Raw genomic sequence first — 20,685 nt, 5'->3', positions numbered from 1 at the left:
ATTTTAATAAGCTTCAAACAGTAAAGATCATACACACATTATTATTGTAACATTACGAATAACTACTAATATGACTATTTGTCTTAAATAAAGTAATTTTGCCTTTCACAAGCTCAGAACGCCGTGAAGTAGTACGTAAATATTTAACTACATTTTTTTAATCGACTTAAAAAATTTTTTATACATGTCTAGTTTGATGACATAAATATGGTGGTTGTCAAAGTTACACGAGATGTTTGTCTTGGCTAGCTAATGTGTTTGCGTTTAAATAATGCAGCCAGGGTTGCCATGTCCGCGGTTTTTCCCGCAATTGGGCTACTTTGAAAATATTGTTGGACTGCGCCTGCCATGGCATTTCTCTTAAAAAAATATACAAATATTTCACTGTGACATGCTGTTGCTGAGTGAGCGTTAAGAACACTTCAGCAGGCAATTTAGTCCACCATTGGCTGAGTTACGTGAACGAGGGAGACAGGTCAGCACGTCGTGACAGCTCTTTACCACAGATAGAAAGAACAATGAGACCGATATTTCACCGAATGTATAAATATGAAGCATCCGCTTGGCGTTACCACTCACTACCATGGTAGTGAGAGGAAGCCCATTCACCGGGAGCAAAATAATCATAGTGGGCAGAGCCAAGCATGAGCTAGCGAGATCCTATTGGCGCGGTCTAGCATTATTTGCATATTTATGTTAGAGAACGCCTACTCTATGTAGTGAACGTGTGCAATAACTCAATTCGCCCTTGCGCTCATTCTACACAACACAATACTTTTTTACTTTCGCGAACTGGGGCCTGTTGCACAAAAGTAGAATTAAGACATCCGGGATAAATGACTCAGCTGAGCTCAATGAAGCCAAAACATGTGCGTCCAGGCTTAATTGGTTGCACAAAGACCAAGCCAGGATGAGCAGACACGGATTCATTAAGCCAGGTGAAACCAATCCTGGATAGGTGCGCGCTCACGGCTCACTCAAATAGACCCCGCCACAGATCACAGATTAACTGATTTACCATGGCAACTAGAGCCGCGTACTTTTCCCCGTCGGAAGCACAAATCCTCATGGAGGCATACGAGGAGGTAAAAGATATAATTAAGAAGAAAGGCAACACCGCCACAGTGATAAAGCAAAGAGAAAAAGCGTGGCAAAGTATTGCAGACCGCCTGAATGCGTAAGTAGTGCACAATTACACACTCACCGCTCCGCTGAAACATCACAATTACAATTCAAATATTTAATTCACATCTCCAAAAATGCAGTTGTACTGTAATTATGAAACGGTTAAATTTTTAATTGAAATGCACTGCAGATATGAGTGAAATTGTGTAAAGTAACTCCATCACACTGTATAAAGCTATGATAAATGTTTTGATATTTTTACTGAAAACAAGACAAAAATACCAAGTAATTTTTTGCAGTGTGACTCCATTAAATGTGTGTGTGTGTGTGTGTGTGTGTGTGTGTGTGTGTGTGTGTGTGTGTGTGTGTGTGTGTGTGTGTGTGTGTGTGTGTGTGTGTGTGTGTGTGTGTGTGTAGATTAAACATGAACGGGCCAAAACGGACATGGCAGCAGGTCAAAATCAAATACAAGAACATTCTGCAGAATGGTATGGTCCCTGACTAATATTTAACAAAGCACAAGCATATATTGTACCCAGAAGGTGCCTGCTCACACATTGTCTGTACTGTTTTAGCAGTGAAAAAGAATACCCACAGACAAGGCACGGGTGGTGGGTCACCAAAGGCTGACCTTACCCCAGCAGAGGACATGGCCTTGGAGCTAAATAAAGGCAGGCCCGTCTTAGAGGGGATCCCTGGGGGGAAAGAGACGAGCATAGGTTCCTCCCAAGATGCCACCCGCTTCATTCAAGGTATGTCCTTCCATCTCTACATGGGATACAACCACATTCATATTGAATCAATTTGGACTGTCTGACTTTGGTTTACCTATTGCCTTGCAGTGTCTGGCAGCACTGTGTTCCTGTTAGAGCCACCAGCACAAGCACCAGACGATGCTGATCCAGTGAGTACTCCATCAAAGGCATACTGTAGGCCTGGCATGTCTTGTCTACTAGCTTCAATATGAATCCAATTAAATGTGATAGGGTGAAGGCCCCAGTGCAGCAGCAACAGCACATGATGGAGACGATGATGAGGAGGAGACCATCTCTCTGGATTCCAGAAGGCATGAGGTATCATGTTAAGACTGTGAAAGTACTATTTACTCTACAATGGTGAGGAGTCCTCATCAAAATCAAAAAATCTAATTTCTTTTACAGGACCCAGATGCTATACAGTGGGAAAACCAGCCTGGCAACATAGTGCGTATTAATAAAAGGACACCACATCCTGCCAAATTCCAGCTGCGCTAATTGTATTGTGTTCACAGAGCTCACAAGCTATCAGAAAGTTGTATGGCAACCACCTCCGGCGCCAAATAGAACTGGCAGACATAGACATTCAGTACAAGAAGAAAAAGATGGAAAATCTTGCACTGGAGTCCGAAATAAAAAAGAGGACAATTAGGAAACTGGACCTTGAAATAAAAAAACTTGAGAGGGAGGTGAGATATGCCTTCAATGTACACTGTATGCTAACTGTAACACAAATGTATTAATCATTATTTTTCTTTCCTCCCCCAGCTCCAAGAAGATGACACAGCTCAAAATAAAAATTAGGTATATTCTCGTAAAGTCAAGTGAGCCATGACATATGAGCTCTTATTGTGAGCACACAGGACGGTGGCATCTTTCTAAGGTTTTTTTTATTTTCCCAGCAATCAGTACAACCAAGTCATCGTTATAAGGCATCGCCCTCTTTTGCCCACCCCCCCAGCACCAGGTGTGGCCACTAGCCTATATGAAGGCCCAAAATTGTGTGTTCCTTTCTGCTCTGACAATGGCATGCCCATTCGTGCGAGATGTGGTGGATGAAGAAGCACTTGTGCTGAGGAGAGCCTTCAGGCGAGAAAGGGTCTTCAGGGACCGGTTGGACCCACTGGCCTTCCCTGATGACCATCTATATGAAAGATACAGGTTTTCTGCAGATGGCATCAGGTATCTATGCAGACTACTGGGTCCCAGGATTAAGCACCGCACTGCACGGAGCCATGCACTGAGTGTGGAGCAAATGGTTTGTGTGGCCTTGCGCTTTTTTGCTAGTGGAGCCTTCCTGTACTCAGTGGGGGATGCAGAACAGCTGAACAAGGCCACAATTTGCCGCACAATAAGGAGTGTGTGTCTGGCTATCAAAGCATTAGCAGATGTCTTCATCTCCTTCCCTGGCCACAGAAGACTCTGTGACATCAAAGAGGAGTTCTATAGGATTGCAGGTAAGAGGATCTACAAATTACAGGACAACTGTTAACACATAGTAGGATACTCATTACTTTGTGTGACCGGTTTCCCCAATGTCATTGGTGCAGTGGACTGCACACACATAAGGATAAAAGCCCCCTCAGGTGCCCATGAGGCCGATTTTGTGAATAGGAAATCCTTTCACAGCATTAATGTTCAGGTGAACATAACTTTTTGATATTGTCCATTGACGAACACTCTGCATTGCCAGTGATGTGCATTGATTGGTGTAATATTCCTCATCTTATGATTTCAGATGGTCTGCAATGCTGACTGTGTGATCAGCAATGTTGTGGCAAAATGGCCTGGCTCAGTCCATGACTCCAGAATCTTTCGGGCCTCTGAAATCTATCAGTGCCTATCACAAGGTAAGCCACACAACCCCTATTTATAACCATCATGGCTGTGTCAAGAATATCACTGTGTTTATGAGGTAGTAATGATGAGATTTTGTGTTGACAGGTGAATTCTCTGGTGTGTTGCTGGGAGACAGGGGGTATGGCTGCCAGCCTTTTCTCCTGACACCTTTCACAGACCCCCAGGAAGCACAGCAGGCCTACAACCATGCCCATGCCAGGACCAGGGCCAGAGTTGAAATGACCTTTGGCCTCCTGAAGGCACGCTTTCACTGCCTTCACAAATTAAGGGTCAGCCCTGTTAGGGCATGTGATATTACTGTGGCTTGTGCTGTCCTCCACAATGTGGCCTGCCTGAGGAAGGAGAGGGCCCCCAGAGTGCCACCAGCCATGGACTGGGACAATCCGGCAATCTTCCCTGATGACGACAGTGGTCGGCTGCTGAGGGACCAATATGTGTTGAATTATTTTAGTTAGTATGTGTGCTTTCAATTTTGGTTAAATATGTCCTGCGGTGGCAGAGGAATTTGGGTTTTTTGGGTTCGTTTTTTGACGAATTTGGCCTCTTATGATGTTTGTGCGGTATACTGTGTGTAATACAAGGCTGCAGGGAGGCTACTGCATCCATTCATTTGTCTGTTCAGTTGATGTGTATGGATTTGTCCTGCATTTATTTTAGTGTGCAGACATGCAGGGTGTGTTATATACAGACCTTTGAATGTGTATGTATCATTTTGTATAATATGCTTGGATTCTGTGCTTTCCATCTTGTAGAGTCACTGTGACTTCAGTTTCGAAAGGAGCTGATGGTTTACCTGCTTTGTTTTGTCCTTATTCAATAAAGGAACATAATGTTACACATTGTGTTTTTATATTCATATGGAATGTGTATTTGTTTATATGACAGAGTACTAGGGCCACACTGAAGAAAAAGGATAAAGTCATAAATTTATGAGGCTGGTTCTTTCTGCAGAAAAGCTACATATTGTTTTTACAGTTTTGATACTTATGACAATGTGATACTTAATATTCTGGCACATCAGCATGTCTTTGTTTATGAAACCATACTGAAGTACAATTTCACGAAATGCCCCACATCTGTCATTTTAACAACTGTCCTCCTTTAAAACAACTGGTTACAATATTATGACTTGTGTTTTTTTCCCCTCTGTGGCCCTAATATTCTATCATTTTATATATAGCCTTATAGTCTATGGGAAACTGTAAATTATCTAATGATAGCAACATCATCTAAAAATCATTTTTTATCCAAAATCATTGAAATTAATGATCACAAACGTTTAAATAATAACAGTGGGTCTAGTTATATGTGATAACAATGTATAGTGAGCAGTGAAATAACTATTGGTTTCCATTTGTGGTGACTGCTGACTGACATTAGGGATGAGATTAAATAGATCCTGGAATTTAGCCTGGTCTGGAGCAGGCTAGCTCCACAGAATAAATCTCCATGGTAATTTATACCATAACATATCCTCCTGCCCCCTATCCATTTTTAGTGCAACCGGATTACGGATCAATTGAGCCAGGATCACCAAGATATCCTGGCTTAATCCCTTATCCTAGTTTTGTGCAACAGGCCCCTGGTATAGTCTACAAACCTTAGTCCACTCTGTTCATAACATATTTTAGTTTTGGGAACAGAAAACTGTAATGAAATCAAATATTTAATCGATGAGAACATTTGCACAATGTCGGCCAAAATCCACCTCGTTCCATCTTCTTACACTGCCACGCAAGGAAGCCACGCTTTTTAAAACTACAATTCCCATCATTCTAATTAAGGACCGGTCAATGTATTGACTTTGCAACCACCATATAAAAACCACAGAAGAAGAAGAATGATATTGATTATGCCATTCAAAACAAGGCAGTTAGCTAACGTTTGTCGTCTCAGGGCTTTGAAAACAGCGTTCCACAATTAGTATTTTAGATACAGGTATGGAATGTGTAACGTTAGTCATATTATAATCTCCAGAAATATTGTCAGCACAAACTTCAAAGTAACGTTATAGTTTTACCAAAGGGTCAAATGCCAACGTAAATAGGTCCGCTAGCTAGGTAACGTTACAGACAGTACTAACTTAGCTAGTTAGCATACCCGGCACTGTAAACAATGAGTGTAGATAAATATAGTAAACTTCCTCTCTGGTGTAGGCAGTGCGTGTTGTGATTAAGCAATAAGGCACAAGGGGATGTGGTATATACTCCGCGTTGCGTCGTGCATAAGAACAGCTCTTAGCCGTGGTATATTGGCCATATACCACAAACCCCCGAGGTGCCTTATTGCTATTATAAACTGGTTACCAACATAATTAGAGCAGTACAAATACATGTTTTGTCATACCTGTGGTATACGTCTGATATACCACGGCTGTCAGCCAATCAGTATTCAAGGCTAGAACCACCCAGTTTGTGATCGTAGATATAGAACTGATATAAACTACAATTCCCATCATTCTAATTAAGGACCAGTCAATTTATTGATTAAATCAGCTACAGTAGCTAACTAGATTGGGATCAGTGATGGTTTAGAAAGGTACATTTAGCTAAATGGATTTCGCTATATGCAGTAAGCACTTTTTGTTTCCAAATGTTTCTATGTATTCTATTTTCAGAGTGACCTAAGGATGTCGATTGTGAAAAGTGGCTTCCTTCATCGGCAGAGTAAGTGGAGCTGTACAGCACACAAATGTCACAAACCTGTTAGCCATGCATCATGCTTGTCATGTTTCCAACTACCAATGTAACAGGTACTAGGTGTGGTCAAGAATAAGTTGGATTTCTATAGTTGAATGTTTCTTCATGACACTTCACTGCATTTCCTCATGGAGTTTTTCCATATCACGATGACCTCATTGCTCTTTGGCTTGTGTTTGCACTAAGTGCTACAATATTTTAATACAATTGATGCAGGCACTATTCTGCGGCGGTGGAAGAGAAACTGGTTTGACCTGTGGTCTGATGGGTGGCTGGTATTCTTTGATGACCAGCACCGGCGAGATATGGAGGATGGGATCCACATGAGAGTGGACTGCATTAACATTCGCAGTGCAACTGCATGTCAAGGTACTTGACTACATCTGTTATACTTTTCTATCCTATCCTCTCAACTAGACCTAGGATAGTTTATCTGCACCAACCCATCAATCACCTGTTCCATCCACATTTTCATTGTCAATAGATCTGAACCCACCAGAGGGCAGGAGTCAAAATGCCCTGCTCCAGATAGTCTGCAGAGACGGACGGGTCATCAGCATTTGTGGAGACAGTGCCGATGATGCTTTGTAAGACAGCTCTCCCATTGTAATCAATATTACTGTGGTTAGTTGTGTCTATATTGGATAGCCTGCTGATAAGTCATGTCAATTCTTGTTTTCCCATTGTTGTTTCAGTGCATGGACCATGGCTTTCCAGGATGCCAAAATCAGTTCTGTGAGTTTCTACTGGTCTGCCAAGACCCCCAGCCTTCATATCCTAGTCTTCTTATTGACAGTGTTAGATTAGTATACTATTTTATTCACATTCAAAACATTCCATAGAGATGATCTATATTTTAGGTGGTCGCTCATCCTCAGATTGACTTTGCGCAGAAGATTGTTGCTTCTGCCTCTCCTCCGTATTCGGAATATGGTCCTCCACCTCCGGTAAGTACATGTGAGCCTGCTGCTTATCCTTTACATTTGTGAATATACTTTGAGCAGTCAGTGTTGCACAGTGTATTATGCTATTTCACTTGGAATTCTGTCTTGACATTTACACTGAACAAAAATATAAACGCAACATGCAACAATTTCAAAGATTTTACTGAATTACAGTTCATATAAGGAAATCAGTCAATTGAAATACATTCATTAGGCCCTAATCTATGGATTTCACATGACTGGGAACACAGATATGCATCTGTTGGTCACAGATACCTTTAAAAAGGTAGGGGTGTGGATCAGAAAACCAGTCAGTATCTCGTGTCATCACCATTTGCCTCATTCAGCATGACACATCTCCTTAGCATAAAGTTGATCAGGCTGTTGATTGGCCTGTGGAATGTTGTCCTACTTCTCTTAATGACTGCAACGTTCCTGGATATTGGCGGGAACTGCAACACGCCGTCGTACATGTCGATCCAGAGCATCCTAAACATGCTCAATGGATGACATGTCTGGTGAATGTATATAGACCATGGAAGAACTAGGGCATTTTCAGCTTCCAGGAATTGTATACAGATCCTTGCAACATGGGGCCATGCATTATGCTGAAACATGAGGTGATGACGGCAGATGAAAGGTACGACAATGGGCCTCAGGATCTCTTCACGGTAGCTCTGTGCATTGAAATTGCCATCGATAAAATTAAATTGTGTTGTTTGTCCGTAGCTTATGCCTGCTCATACCATAACCCCACCGCCACCATGGGGCTCTCTGTTCACATCAGCAAACCGCTCGCCCACATGACGCCATAGATGCTGTATGCCATCTGCCCGGTACAGTTGAAACCAGGGTAAATCCATGAAGAGCGCACTTCTCCAGCGTGCCAGTGGCCATTGACGGTGAGCATTTTCCCACTGAACTCGGTTACGACGCCAAACTGCAGTCAGGCCAAGACCCTGGTGATGATGATGATCACGCAGATGAGCTGTCCCGAGACTGTTTCTGATAGTTTGTGCAGGAATTCTTCGGTTGTGCAAACCCACAGTTTCATCAAGCTATCTGAGTGGTTGGTCTCAGACAATCCCGCAGGTGAAGAAGCCGGATGTGGAGGTCCTCGGGTTGCATGGTTACACATGGTCTGTGGTTGTAGGCAGTTGGACGTATTGACAAATTCTCTAAAACTACAGAGGCGTCTTATGCTAGAAAAATGTACATTAAATGCTCTGGTGGACATTCTTGCAGTCAGCATGCCAATTGCATGCTCCCTCAACTTCGGACATCTGTTGCATTGTGTTGTGACACAACTGCACATTTTAGAGTGGCCTTTTGTCCCCAGCACAAGGTGCACCTGTGTAATGAGCATGCTGTTTAATCAGCTTCTTATTATGCTACACCTGTCAGGTGGATGGATTATCTTGGCAAAGGAGAAATGCTCACTAACAGGGATGTAAACACATTTCTGCTCAATTTGAGCAAAATAATAATTTTGTGCATTTTGAAAATTTCTGGGCTCTTTTTTATTTCTGCTCATGAAACAGGACAAACACTTTACATGTTGCGTTTTTTTTTTTTCAGTGTACTTACCTTGATTTAGTGAAACCATTGTAAATCCTTAGTTTATAATACATCTATATAACATGGTGTTTATTATATATTGTGCTTTAGGATACATGCTTTCTAGTTACGGTGGTGGTGGTGGTGGTGGTACTCTCCCATAGTGACAGGTCATTTCTGCCTTTCCAATAGGTTTATGTCCCGGACACTTATGGAGGCTATGCCCCAGCTCCTCCTTTCCATGGCACACAGATCATTTATTCAGCTGATGGGCAGCCTTATGCGGTTGCATACCCCTATCAGTACCAAGGTATGCACTGGGTGAATGCCCACTTTTAAGTCTGCAAGGTTACATTGATAATTACATTGATTTAAATGTTTCTTCCTTCTTTTAATGGATGTAATCTTTCAATTACTATTTTAGCAATATAGAAGTTTTCACCATTCTAACCGCAGTTCATATTTCCCACCACGGTTTGTAGGAGCATATCCTATGAGGGATCCCCAAGGAATGGACCAGGTTATTGTTCACGAGCGTCAACGTGATGATGGAGGAGACGTGGCTCTCAGCATGCTTGCTGGAGCTGCGACTGGATTGGCTATTGGGTCTCTCTTTGTCTTCTAGTGTCTTCATTGGAACAGCTTACAACGATACCTATCCCTAACTGACACGCAACATTCCCACATTTTGGCAGCACTGCAGCTGCATTTCTGTAGCCATGTGACAGATGGAGGAGTTAAATGTATGTGATGGTTGGGCTTTGTTCACCTATGAGGCTTGATTGTGATGTGCCAGTAGATTACTCCTTTTGTGTCCTTACCAAAGCTTTTGATGTATATTAACGTTGTAGCGCTTTCTATTAGGCACAGTAGCTATTTTGCAACTTGCCTTTTTTTGTTTGAAGAAACACAAAATATGTGATATTCTAATGCACATCTGAAGAAAAGGTTTTGATATATTTAAACTTATTTGATCTTTTTCAGGTCTAGCAAATGTAAAGTCTTCTAACTGATGCCTCATATAGTAGAGTGGTCATTAAGAGTGGGACTAGAGTTTTTTTATTGGAACATGCCTGAGCTTGTAAAATCCTGATTCTTCACTTTACACATCTGTCTTAAATCCAATGTCCTTTTGAGGGTTTTCACTAGATTTTACTTGCCTTCATTTGTTGTTATTTGGTTATTGTCATTCCTTGAACATGGAAGGATATTGGATATTTTTGGAAGTGAATCTAGGATTCGTTTTTTTTACTACAGTCATTATTGCTTGGTTTTCCTATTACTTCATTGTCAGCTGTTGAACCATGTCTTTTGTTTTATCTCACCTCATGTGAGAGGTGAGGAGGAGATGCATGTGTAAACTAGAGTATGCACAAACATCAGGCTAATCTTACATTTAGAAGCTGCTACAACAGAGAACTGAATGATACTCCTTGACATTTCAATTGTTTTGACTTTACGCCACTACTAAAATCATTTTTAAATGGTCCCGTGGTCCCGTGTGGCTCAGTTGGTAGAGCATGGCGCTTGCAACGCCAGGGTTGTGGGTTCATTCCCCACGGGGGGACCAGGATGAATATGTATGAACTTTCCAATTTGTAAGTCGCTCTGGATAAGAGCGTCAGCTAAATGACTTAAATGTAAATGTAAATATGTGTCTATTTTTCATGTTACTGATATTTATGGATATTTATTGACTCATTACATTATGTGCTCTTTGGTTAACTGGATACGTTAATTAGTTAATATTTGATTGGCCTCATTTGTCGCTGAACACATCAGCGACTGGTTTTTCACCTTTTATATTCAATTTCAAAGTCTTATTTAACTCCGTTACACCACCTTGTATAGACATTTGGAATACTAGATTGTGTTTCCTTTTTTGACATGAATGTTGTATACAATAATTGATAACAGATTATATTTATTTGATATCAAATGAAGTAGAGCTTGATGGGGCAAACTGCTTTCGTCTAATCACAAAACCATTATACCTTACATTTCAAATGGAAAACATTTTGTTATGCAGAATTAATGAGGTGTTTATTGCTCTTTAGCGATTGTATGACATTTTAACAATTTACTTATTAAATTATTAAATCCACATGAATTCACTTTGGAAACTATTTGTGAATCCTAGCAACTTCTGAGTTTCACCTTGGCTCAAGGTGAGCCGCTTGATGTCACATGGTGTTTGAAAAAGATATCACTTTTAACCATGATATGCTCTTAACACAGTCCAAAGCAAATTAATAACAGTGCCAGTTATTAATTTGTCCCGGAGGGATGCATTGAAAAGTGATGTGTTTCCTTCCCATCAAAATTTCCATAATTTTGACATTTTCGATGCTCTCTGACTGTCTAGCTTTCATTTTGGTGATTAGAAGGCCAGCATCCCGGAGTTGCCTCTTCACTGTTGAGGTTGAGACTGGTGTTTTGCGGGTACTATTTAATGAAGCTGCCAGTTGAGGACTTGTGAGGCGTCTGTTTCTCAAACTTGACACTCTAATGTACTTGTCCTCTTGCTCAGTTGTGCACCGGGGCCTCCCACTCCTCTTTCTATTCTGGTTAGAGACAGTTTGCGCTGTTCTGTGAAGGGAGTAGTACACAGCGTTGTAATTTCTCACATGGAATAGCCTTAATTTCTCAGAACATGAATAGACTGATGAGTTTCAGAAGAAAGTTCTTTGCTTCTGGCCATTTTGAGCCTGTAATCGAACCCACAAATGCTGATGCTCCAGATACTCAACTAGTCTAAAGAAGGCCAGTTTTATTGCTTCTTTAATCAGACAACAGTTTTCAGCTGTGCTAAAAACTAACCAGAATAGAAAGAGGAGTGGGAGGCCCCGGTGCACAACTGAGCAAGAGGACAAGTGTCAAAAGGATTTTCTAATGATAAACTTGGATTAGCTAACACAACGTGCCATTGGAACACAGGTTGGTTGCTGATAATAGGCCTCTGTACACCTATGTGTACAGCTATTGTTTCCAGCTACAATAGTCATTTACAACATTAACAATGTCTACACTGTATTTCTATTATTATTATTTTTTTATCCTCAATTTCGTGGTATCCAATTGTTAGTAGTTACTGTCTTGTCACTAAAACTCCCGTACGGGCTGGGGAGAGACAAAATCGAGAGCCATGCGTCCTCCGAAACACAACCCAACCAAGCCGCACTGCTTCTTAACACAGCACGCATCCAACCCGGAAGCCAGCCGCACCAATGAGTCGGAGGAAACACCGTACACCTAGCGACCTAGTCAGCGCGCACTGCGCCCGGCCCGCCACAGGAGTCGCTAGTGCGCAGTGAGACAAGGATATCCCTACCGGCCAAACCCCCCTAACCCGGACGACGCTAGGCCAATTGTGTGTCACCCCATGGACTACACTGTATTTCTGATCAATTTGATGTTGCTTTTCTTTCAAAAACAAGAACATTTAAAAGTAACCCTAAACTTTTGAACGGTAGTGTATGTATATATTGAAATATACATCCATCCAAAGATGTGTAAAGTAAAACCAAACCAGTAATTTCAATAAGTGATATTTTTATTTACATATACGCCAAGATTAGAACACAACTGGATACCTCTGGAACATCCCAGAAAAAAAACCTGAATACATATTTCTAGGAAACCCCACAACCATAGATGTTAACAGTATTTTCAAAAGAAAACATAATGACCATTCTTCTTTTATGAAGACACCCCTCCCTTCTCAGCATTGTTCAACTCTACACTAATCTCATCCCAGTGACAAGACAATATTTGTGAACAGCTCAAATGAGAATGAATGACTACTGTACATTGAGATTTATAGCATTTTTTGTGTTTTTAAGTCAGAGGTTATAGAAAGAGCTGTATACAATCATAACCAAGTAAGTAACGGTCTGAATATGTGTCTCTTTCATAGGGTGTCTGAAGTTTCATTGGCTTTAGTAGTAGGTGAGAGGGGATATACATTGATTCTCTTTCAAGGCACAACTTGTACAATTGAAGGGGTACAGGTAAAAAAATGACCAAACATTATTGCACACTCAATTACTGATTAATCTTCCAGATCAATCATTGGGTTTTATTTCATAACATAGCCCCACCCACCCATCCCAAAGTACTTTTACTTGCTGTTGAACAGCAAGGAACTCAGACTAATGCCTTCTTTCAAAAACAGCCTACAGCAAAAGAATATGAATATTGTACAAAAAAAGACAATGAAAGGAATATGAAATCAAATTAAAGTTGCTGATAGTTAATCATGATATGGTGCGCTTCAATGAGTGCTACTCCACCAACACAGAGTGAACGTTACAGACTTAGCCCTTCTTGGATACAACATGAATAAATAAATAAAACTGAACTAGATCCTAGTTAAAGTTTAACTAGGTTCTAGTCCTAGTTAAGTAAACTAACTAGGTCCTAACACCATACAGTACAACAAAACCTGCAATCCTCATCTATCTTGTCAAGTCATAGATGTACTTCAAGGAGTAAAGGCCTTTTGGAGGAGTTGCTGTATGTAATGCACCATGACATGCATTGTTAGTTTGATGCCATCAAGGCCAAAACAGACACTTTAGTGTTTTAAAGCATAAATTATAAATACATTGCTTGAATCCATATTCTTTGAGACCATCAACATTTTACACATTAGTCAACTTTATCTGGCTTCGTAAAAAAAAAAAAAAGTAATGTACTATGGGTATGTATTAGCAGAATAAGCAGAATAAGCAAACAAATCAACATACATGAAACCCCTTTGTAACTTGGAGAGAAAGTAGAGTAGTAAAAACAGGCCTGAGAACCAGTGGAGGAAAACGACAAGAGAAAGGAAAGTTGCGTTTGCATTATCTGGTTGAGTGTTAGCCTTCCTGACCAAAGTCCTCTGTGAACTTCTTGAGTTTGTCCAAGTCCTGCTCGTTCACGGTTGGCTTGGTGTTGTGCAGTGACCTCAGCATATCAGCCTGTAAACAGCACATCACAAAGGTCAATTAGTAGGGCTGAGCCGATACCAGTATCTCAATATTTTTTCCTCTGCAAAAATGAAAACGCGAAGCAGATCAAACAATCTTTGTTTGGATTTTAAAAACCTGCTGTATGTAAAATATAGTGTGATATAGCTTGGAAAATAACTAAAATGTGACTCGATGACAACATAATGATGTTTGTTCCCAACATTAGGGCTCTTTTCCCCCCAAAAAGTTACATCCGCTTCATGTTTTGTTTCCTTGCCACGATACTAACGAGAATCGCGATACAGGTATCATCCCAGTCCAATCAGTTAGCATCACATACTTGTTCCCTCATATTCAAAAAATATATGTTTTTGGGGTTCTTCTCACCATGCAAACAACAGGCTCCATGAGTTTCTCTCCATTAACATCCATCCAGGTCATCTCTATGGCGTCTGGATCTCCTGGTGAGCATGGGGTCAGGAGGTCGTCTACCACGAGGTTGGGATGGTTCCATGACGATCCTTGGACCTGGGTGTATGCAGGAGAAGACATGGACGGAACTGGATTTGTGATTACTGACGTTTCATTGACAGAGCATTCAGAGGACTCAATGCTTCCTTCAAAACTATTAGATGATGAAAATGAAATCAACTAAGATTTGCTGCACCTAGGTGAGCCCCGCCTCTGTTGAATGTCACTTACCCGTTTGAAGTGAGTGGCCGACTGCACTTTCCTGACTGGCTGCATGAGGGCGTCCCTCACGATGACGCTGATGTCAGCTCCAGAGTAGCCTTCTGTCTTCTTACCAAGGGTCACATAGTCTGATTCAATGAGCTCACTGGGGGTGGAGCCTAGATGTAGCTTGAACATGAAGGAGCGGGCGTGCTCCTCAGGCAGAGGGATGTAGATCCGCTTCTCAAACCTGAGGCACAGAAACACGACAGCTGTGATATCTGATATGGGAATGACATATGGTGATGCAGCAAGGGACAGGAGGGAATCTCATTCTTTATTACTAATCTTTAACAATCTGTCTAATAAGAGTCAATGGGTAAAAAATCCAAGGAATAATACATCTTTACAATAAGATAAAGGACTTGCGATCATCAAAAGATAAATATACACAGACCTTCTCCTAATAGCGGAGTCCAATGTCCAGGGGATGTTTGTGGCTCCTAGAACCAGGACTCCCTCATTGTCATTTCCAACACCTGGGAGAAGAGAGAGAAAACGCTTTAAAATAGACAGCTGGTCCAGTCAAATGGAAAGGCAAAAAATTTGTAGTTTAGTTGTTTTGGTGATACCTTACAAACAAAAAGGTTCAGTGCTAAACGACAGTGGACGAAGCAGTTGTGTCAATACTCAAGGTACGAGGTAAACAGGATCTGAGGCCAAGCTTTGCGTAAACTCTCACCCTGCATCTGGACCAGGAACTCAGTCTTGATGCGGCGGGCTGCTTCACTCTCGTTCTCACTTCTGGAGCCACACAGAGAGTCTATCTCATCGATGAAGATTATGGAGGGCTTGTTCTCCCTGGCCAGGCAAAACAGATTCTTCACCAACCTGATGACAGAAAGAGTGGCGGCAAGTGAATAGGAGACCAATGGATGGTGTGGGAGAAGAATGAAGAGGAGGATAAAGATGGGTATGTATGAGCAATATCCTTCAAATATTATTTTGATTTGATTGCATAGCCCATCCTCTTTGCCCCATCACTCACTTTTCACTTTCCCCCAGCCACTTTGACACCAGGTCAGATGAGGAGATAGAGAAGAAGGTGGAGTTGTTGGCTTCTGTGGCCACAGCCTTGGCCAGGTAAGACTTTCCTGTACCAGGAGGGCCAAAGAGCAAGATCCCTCTCCATGGAGTCCGCTTTCCTGGACACCAAAGACAAACATACTCATGTATTCTTTAATTACATGGCTTATCCTGTGACTTATATAGTTAATACTATCCAAGACTAAAACTATTTACTCTTCAGATGCATTGCTTCAAGTCACAATACATGCGTTATTATCTAGAATGTTATGTGTTGCTTGAATTCCATAATCCATACCTGTGAAGAGGTGAGGAAATTTGATGGGCAAGATGACAGCTTCTTTAAGGGCCTCTTTTGCACCCTCAAGCCCAGCTACGTCACTCCACTTGATGTTTGGCTTTTCCATGACGATGGCACCTGTAAGACATATAGTAGATAGATAGAAGTGGGTGAAATGTAGTACGCCGTATCAACTTTTTTTTCATACAAATCAAATGCAGATTCAGTGTCAAAAGGCTACATCAAAGCTTTGTATGAGCCCCACAAAAAATGCTGAAAAGGGAAGTAGCTGATGCTATAACTCACCCGAGAGCTGATTTTGGAACTTCTTTTTCTCTGGGTCACCTTCACCTTCATCACTCTCATTCCTGCAAAAGAAAAAGAAAAGTCGTTTTGACCTCACTGTACTGATAAGGAGGCCACACAAAAATGATATAAACAGTCCAAAAGACTAAAGAATCAGAACCAAATGAAGTACTGGTGAGGATTATAACACATCTCAGGATTCATTATGCTCACTTAGGGCTGTTGTGGTGACAATATTACCGCCACATTGGCAATCATGAGTCATGACGGCAGTAAATCTCCTTTTATGACTCTGGACATGCATTGGTAGTACTCAACTTGCTAACTACACCGTATATACAACATTAGTGTATTTGGCTATTTGGACCACACCCGTTGCTGACAGGTGTATAAAATCAAGCACACAGCCATGCAATCTCCATAGACAAACATTGGCAGTAGAATGGCCTTACTGAAGAGCTCAATGACTTTCAACGTGGCACCGTCATTGAATGCCACCTTTCCAACAAGCTAGTTTGTCAATTTCTGCCCTGCTAGAGCTGCCCCGCTCAACTGTAAGTGCTGTTATTGTGAAGTGGAAACGTCTAGGAGCAACAATGCCTCAGCCGCGAAGTGGTAGGCCACACAAGCTCATACAATGGGAACGCCGAGTGAGGAAGGGCATAACGCGTAAAAATCGCCTGTCCTCGGTTGCAACACTCACTACCGAGATTCAAACTGCCTCTGGAAATAAAACGTCAGCACAATAACTGTTCGTTAGGAGCTTCGTGAAATGGGCTTCCATGGCCACACACAAGCCTATGACCACCATACACAATGCCAAGCGTCGGCTGGAGTGGTGTAAAGCTCGCCGCCATTGGACCCTGGAGCAGTGGAAACGCATTCTCTGGAGTGATGAATCATGCTTCACCATCTGGCAGTCCGACAGATTAATCTGGGTTTGGCGGACGCCAGGAGAACACTACCTGCCCCAATACTTAGTGCCAACTTTAAAGTTTGGTGTAGGAGGAATAATGGTCTGGGGTTGTTTTTCATGGTTCGGGCTAGCTCCCTTAGTTCCAGTTGAGGGAAATCTTAATGCTACAGTATACAATGACATTCTAGACGATTCTGTGCTTCCAACTTTGTGGCAACAGTTTGGGGAAGGCCCTCTCCTGTTTCAGCATGACAATGCCCCCGTGCACAAAGCGAGGTCCATACAGAAATGGTTTGTCGAAATCGGTGTGGAAGAACTTGACTGGCCTGAACAGAGCCCTGACCTCAACCCCATCGAACACCTTCGGGATGAATTGGTACGCCGACTGCGCGCCAGGCCTAATCACCCAACATCAGTGCCCGATCTCACTAATGCTCATGGCTGAATGGAAGCAAGTCCCCGCAGCAATTTTCCAACATCTAGTAGAAAGGCTTCCCAGAAGAGTAGAGGCTGTTATAGCAGCAAATTAATGCCCATGATTTTGGACTGAGATGTTCGACAAGGTGTCCACATACTTCAAACAGGGGTTGATGCGTGGAGTGAAATAAGTGTTCTCTTTTTTCCCAGCTGCTCATATCAAGCACATGCTCCACTATAAAACCAAAGTAGCCTACAAAACGAACCGTTGCGAAAGCGCGCGGCCTATGTTCGCCATGTCTTTTTCCCCTTTTTCTGCCCATTTGAAAATGTGCCATTCTAAATCAAAAAGACAAGATTACATTGTAGGCCAGTAGACCAACTCATATTCTGTTCTTCTGAAATACATTTACTTCATATCATATTGTTTCTTTAAACCTGACTAAAATAAATAATGGATTTAAGTTGATTTAGACTTTTTTTTTAAGTAGATGTTACAAAAGCACGCATCTGTGTCTTGTATGCATGGAGGCTTGGAAATGCTAATCCTATGTTAATTAACGGCCAATTACCGTGAGACCGGCATACTTTTGCATGACAATAACCGGCTGACATAATTTCATGACCACCACAGCCCTATTCACCCTTTGTCATCAGACCCAGACTCTTTGACAGGCTTGGCTGGAGGAGCCTTCTCCTTCTTCTTAAGGTATTCCTTCAGCTTCTCTGCTCGGTCCAGGTACTCTGCACACTTTGCCCTGATGCTTTGCTTGGCCTTGTCTCCCTGGGCCTCATCTATAGGAAAAGGAAATGGACCACAGGCTGTCACATCACATTATGCCCTAAGTCACCTCAAACTTCAGGCATTCAATGTGAAAGTGAAAAAATATTTTAAAGAATGTTCTTTAAGAAATGATTTATGTTTATCCAGAGGTCCTCCTGTGGTCATTCCAAGTTCCTTCCAAACTTTAAGGTCAAAGGTGAACACACACACTCACCGCCAGTTTATTAGGTTCACCACCCCATTCACGAAAATGGTTTGCTCCTACAGACAGTGATTCAAGTGGCTGTGGCTTCCTATATAAAGCAGGCAGACACGCATTGATGCATTCAGTTAGTTTGATTGAACGTTAGAATGGGCAAAACTAGTGATCTAAGGAACTTTGAGTGTGGTGCTCATCGGTGTATCATCATCGGTGTTAGGCGCGCCGGACCCAGCATTTCAGAAATGACCGCCCAGCTGGGCTTTTCACGCACGACAGTGCCTAGGGTTAACCAAGAATGGTGCGACAAACAAAAAACATCCAGTCAGTGGCAGTCCTGTGGGCTAAAACAGCTTGTTGATGAGAGAGGTTGAAGGAGAATGGCAAGAATCGTGCAAGCTAACAGGAGGGCCACAAACAGACAAATAACAGCGCAGTGCAAAAGTGGTGTGCAGAATGTCATCTCGGAACGCACAACTCGTTGAATCCTTGTCACGGATGGGCTATTGCAGCAGACCACCACAGCGGGTTCCACTCCTACCAGCTAAAAACAAGAAGAAGCGTATCCAGTGGGCACGTGATCACCAACACGACAATTGAGGAGTGGAAAAACACTGCTTGGAACATGACATCACGTTCAGTTTACTTGAGTGGCCTGCACAGTCCCCAGACCTCAACCCAATAGAGCATCTTTGAGATGAGATGGAATGGGCTGTTTGCAGCATGAATGTACCCATCTAGACCGAGTCAGACACCCCTTTGCCTCCAGAACAGCCTGAATTATTCAGGGAATTCTACAAGGTGTCGGAAATGTTCCACAGGGATGTTGGTCCATGGTGACGCAAGTCCAATCTGCAGCAACTGCATGATGCCGTCGCGTCAGCATGGATCAACATTCTTGTGGAACGTTTCCAACACCTTGTAGAATTCCCAGAAGAATTCAGGATGTTATGAAGGCAAAGGGGGGTCCGACCCAATACTAGATGTGTGTACCTAATAAACTGGCATGTGAGTGTATATTACCAAAATAAAGTGAATAGAATAACAATGTATGTGGATGTTCTGTGTTTGCAGTGTATTTCTCAAATTAAGACTTGTAAACAGCAAGTGGAACTGAGATATAAGACAACTCACACTTCACAACATGAAGGAAGTACTGAATAGAATGCTGGTACAACCGGAGAGCTTCCTCATAGTTTTTAGCTTTGTCCTCCTCTGCAGCCTTGCTTGCAAGATCTATGGCTTTCTGTAACACAATGCATGGGCAATGTTATAGAAGAGCCATAACAAAAGAGGGAAGGGCATTAGCATGACATCTTGATCTTGTTCTGCCAGATATCATCATTGTCATTTGGTGTAGTTTATTTTAGAAAGGTATGTCAAAATGTAATTAGTAAATAATGAAACAGTTCTCACACACACACGCACGCACCTGCATCAAGAGTCATATTTACTAGACAAATCTAAGGATTAACGCCATCCGAAACAACAGTAGACTTGAATACAGTGTTAGCTAACAAGCCTAGCTAGCTGGCTAATTTCGTTTGTTGTTGTCCCTGGCTGGACACTCACTCACCTGTAAATTGTTATTAGCCATGGTTGCTGGATACGTACAATTGCCAAAATAAAACTTTACTCTAGTCTCAATAGATCAACGTGCAATAGCTACAACACGACGTTATTAGCTCTGGTTAGTGTTTTGTTATCATTTTGGTGAAATCTTCAATTGTTCGGAATCTCTTCCGCATCAAGATGTCGAGTGTCACTTCCGCCTATGGATGTACACGTGACAGCAACACAAAGGAGACGAGTAAAGCTTTTTCTGACCCTTTACTGTCAATTTCATGCAGTCAATTTCACAGCCTATTTTTATCTGTACTTTGAAATTCTGATTAACAAACCATAATCATGTATGTGCATTGTATATGCTAGAAATAATGTTACCAAGATCAGACAGATTTGTAAGGATTCTTCTTTCTTGGTGAGTACAGTGACCTCTAGTGATTCTTTTGTTATAAATCAAATCACATTTTATTGGTCACATACACATGTTTAGCAGATGTCATTGCGGGTGTAGCGAAATTCTTGTGTTTCTAGCTTCAACAGTGCAGTAATATCTAACAAGTAATA

At 41.9% G+C, this 20,685-nt stretch overlaps 3 protein-coding genes across 6 annotated transcripts; 2 read left to right on the top strand and 1 right to left on the bottom strand.

The window, feature by feature from the left end:
- The first annotated feature begins 49 nt into the window (after positions 1–49).
- Positions 50–11,050, top strand: LOC139541118 (pleckstrin homology domain-containing family B member 2-like). Of its 3 annotated transcripts, none has more exons than XM_071345372.1 (8): positions 50–131; positions 6,358–6,406; positions 6,656–6,808; positions 6,924–7,026; positions 7,135–7,174; positions 7,300–7,386; positions 9,133–9,250; positions 9,423–11,050. In XM_071345372.1, the coding sequence occupies exons 2-8, from the start codon at positions 6,370–6,372 to the stop codon at positions 9,563–9,565; spliced, it is 681 nt and encodes a 226-aa protein (XP_071201473.1). In that variant the 5' UTR covers positions 50–131; positions 6,358–6,369; the 3' UTR covers positions 9,566–11,050. The 3 variants fall into 3 exon arrangements, with proteins under 3 accessions (XP_071201473.1, XP_071201474.1, XP_071201472.1); XM_071345373.1 differs by lacking the exon at positions 50–131 and adding an exon at positions 5,532–5,678 and having other exon boundaries at positions 7,318–7,386; XM_071345371.1 differs by lacking the exon at positions 50–131 and adding an exon at positions 5,532–5,678.
- LOC139541120 (putative nuclease HARBI1) lies at positions 802–4,598 on the top strand. 2 transcript variants are annotated; one of them, XM_071345375.1, is made up of 7 exons: positions 802–1,476; positions 1,543–1,877; positions 1,968–2,029; positions 2,112–2,198; positions 2,286–3,337; positions 3,619–3,730; positions 3,825–4,598. In XM_071345375.1, exons 5-7 carry the CDS (start codon positions 3,269–3,271, stop codon positions 4,193–4,195), a joined length of 552 nt encoding a protein of 183 aa, XP_071201476.1. In that variant the 5' UTR covers positions 802–1,476; positions 1,543–1,877; positions 1,968–2,029; positions 2,112–2,198; positions 2,286–3,268; the 3' UTR covers positions 4,196–4,598. The 2 variants fall into 2 exon arrangements, with proteins under 2 accessions (XP_071201476.1, XP_071201475.1); XM_071345374.1 differs by having other exon boundaries at positions 802–1,613; positions 1,701–1,877.
- Positions 11,051–12,475: 1,425 nt separating the features above from the next.
- LOC139541109 (vacuolar protein sorting-associated protein 4B-like) lies at positions 12,476–20,343 on the bottom strand. Its single transcript, XM_071345353.1, has 11 exons — positions 20,132–20,343; positions 19,690–19,801; positions 18,217–18,367; positions 16,240–16,301; positions 15,952–16,071; positions 15,616–15,772; positions 15,310–15,458; positions 15,025–15,106; positions 14,598–14,817; positions 14,283–14,423; positions 12,476–13,904 (listed from the first exon to the last, which is right to left on the bottom strand). The coding sequence occupies exons 1-11, from the start codon at positions 20,150–20,152 to the stop codon at positions 13,803–13,805; spliced, it is 1,317 nt and encodes a 438-aa protein (XP_071201454.1). The 5' UTR covers positions 20,153–20,343; the 3' UTR covers positions 12,476–13,802.
- Positions 20,344–20,685: the final 342 nt, after the last annotated feature.

This window comes from Salvelinus alpinus, chromosome 16 (genome assembly GCF_045679555.1).
Source record: "Salvelinus alpinus chromosome 16, SLU_Salpinus.1, whole genome shotgun sequence".
Taxonomy (NCBI): domain Eukaryota; kingdom Metazoa; phylum Chordata; class Actinopteri; order Salmoniformes; family Salmonidae; genus Salvelinus; species Salvelinus alpinus.
The sequence above is the reverse complement of the archived record's forward strand: the minus strand, read 5'-3'. Positions and strand labels throughout refer to the sequence as shown.

What these genes read in the sequence shown, in the direction of transcription:
- LOC139541118 (XM_071345372.1), top strand. Translation starts at nt 6,370, where the DNA reads ATGTCGATTGTGAAAAGTGGCTTCCTTCATCGGCAGA. An exon ending in AGGATGCCAAAATCAGTTCT is followed by an intron (nt 7,175 to 7,299) that starts GTGAGTTTCTAC and finishes TCTATATTTTAG; the next exon opens with GTGGTCGCTCATCCTCAGAT. An exon ending in ATACCCCTATCAGTACCAAG is followed by an intron (nt 9,251 to 9,422) that starts GTATGCACTGGG and finishes CACGGTTTGTAG; the next exon opens with GAGCATATCCTATGAGGGAT.
- LOC139541109 (XM_071345353.1), bottom strand. Translation starts at nt 20,152, where the DNA reads ATGGCTAATAACAATTTACAG. An exon ending in TGGCTAATAACAATTTACAG is followed by an intron (nt 19,802 to 20,131) that starts GTGAGTGAGTGT and finishes ATTGTGTTACAG; the next exon opens with AAAGCCATAGATCTTGCAAG. An exon ending in ATTTCCTCACCTCTTCACAG is followed by an intron (nt 15,773 to 15,951) that starts GTATGGATTATG and finishes TTTGGTGTCCAG; the next exon opens with GAAAGCGGACTCCATGGAGA.
- LOC139541120 (XM_071345375.1), top strand. Translation starts at nt 3,269, where the DNA reads ATGTCTTCATCTCCTTCCCTGGCCACAGAAGACTCTGTGACATCAAAG. An exon ending in GGAGTTCTATAGGATTGCAG is followed by an intron (nt 3,338 to 3,618) that starts GTAAGAGGATCT and finishes TTATGATTTCAG; the next exon opens with ATGGTCTGCAATGCTGACTG. An exon ending in CTATCAGTGCCTATCACAAG is followed by an intron (nt 3,731 to 3,824) that starts GTAAGCCACACA and finishes TTGTGTTGACAG; the next exon opens with GTGAATTCTCTGGTGTGTTG.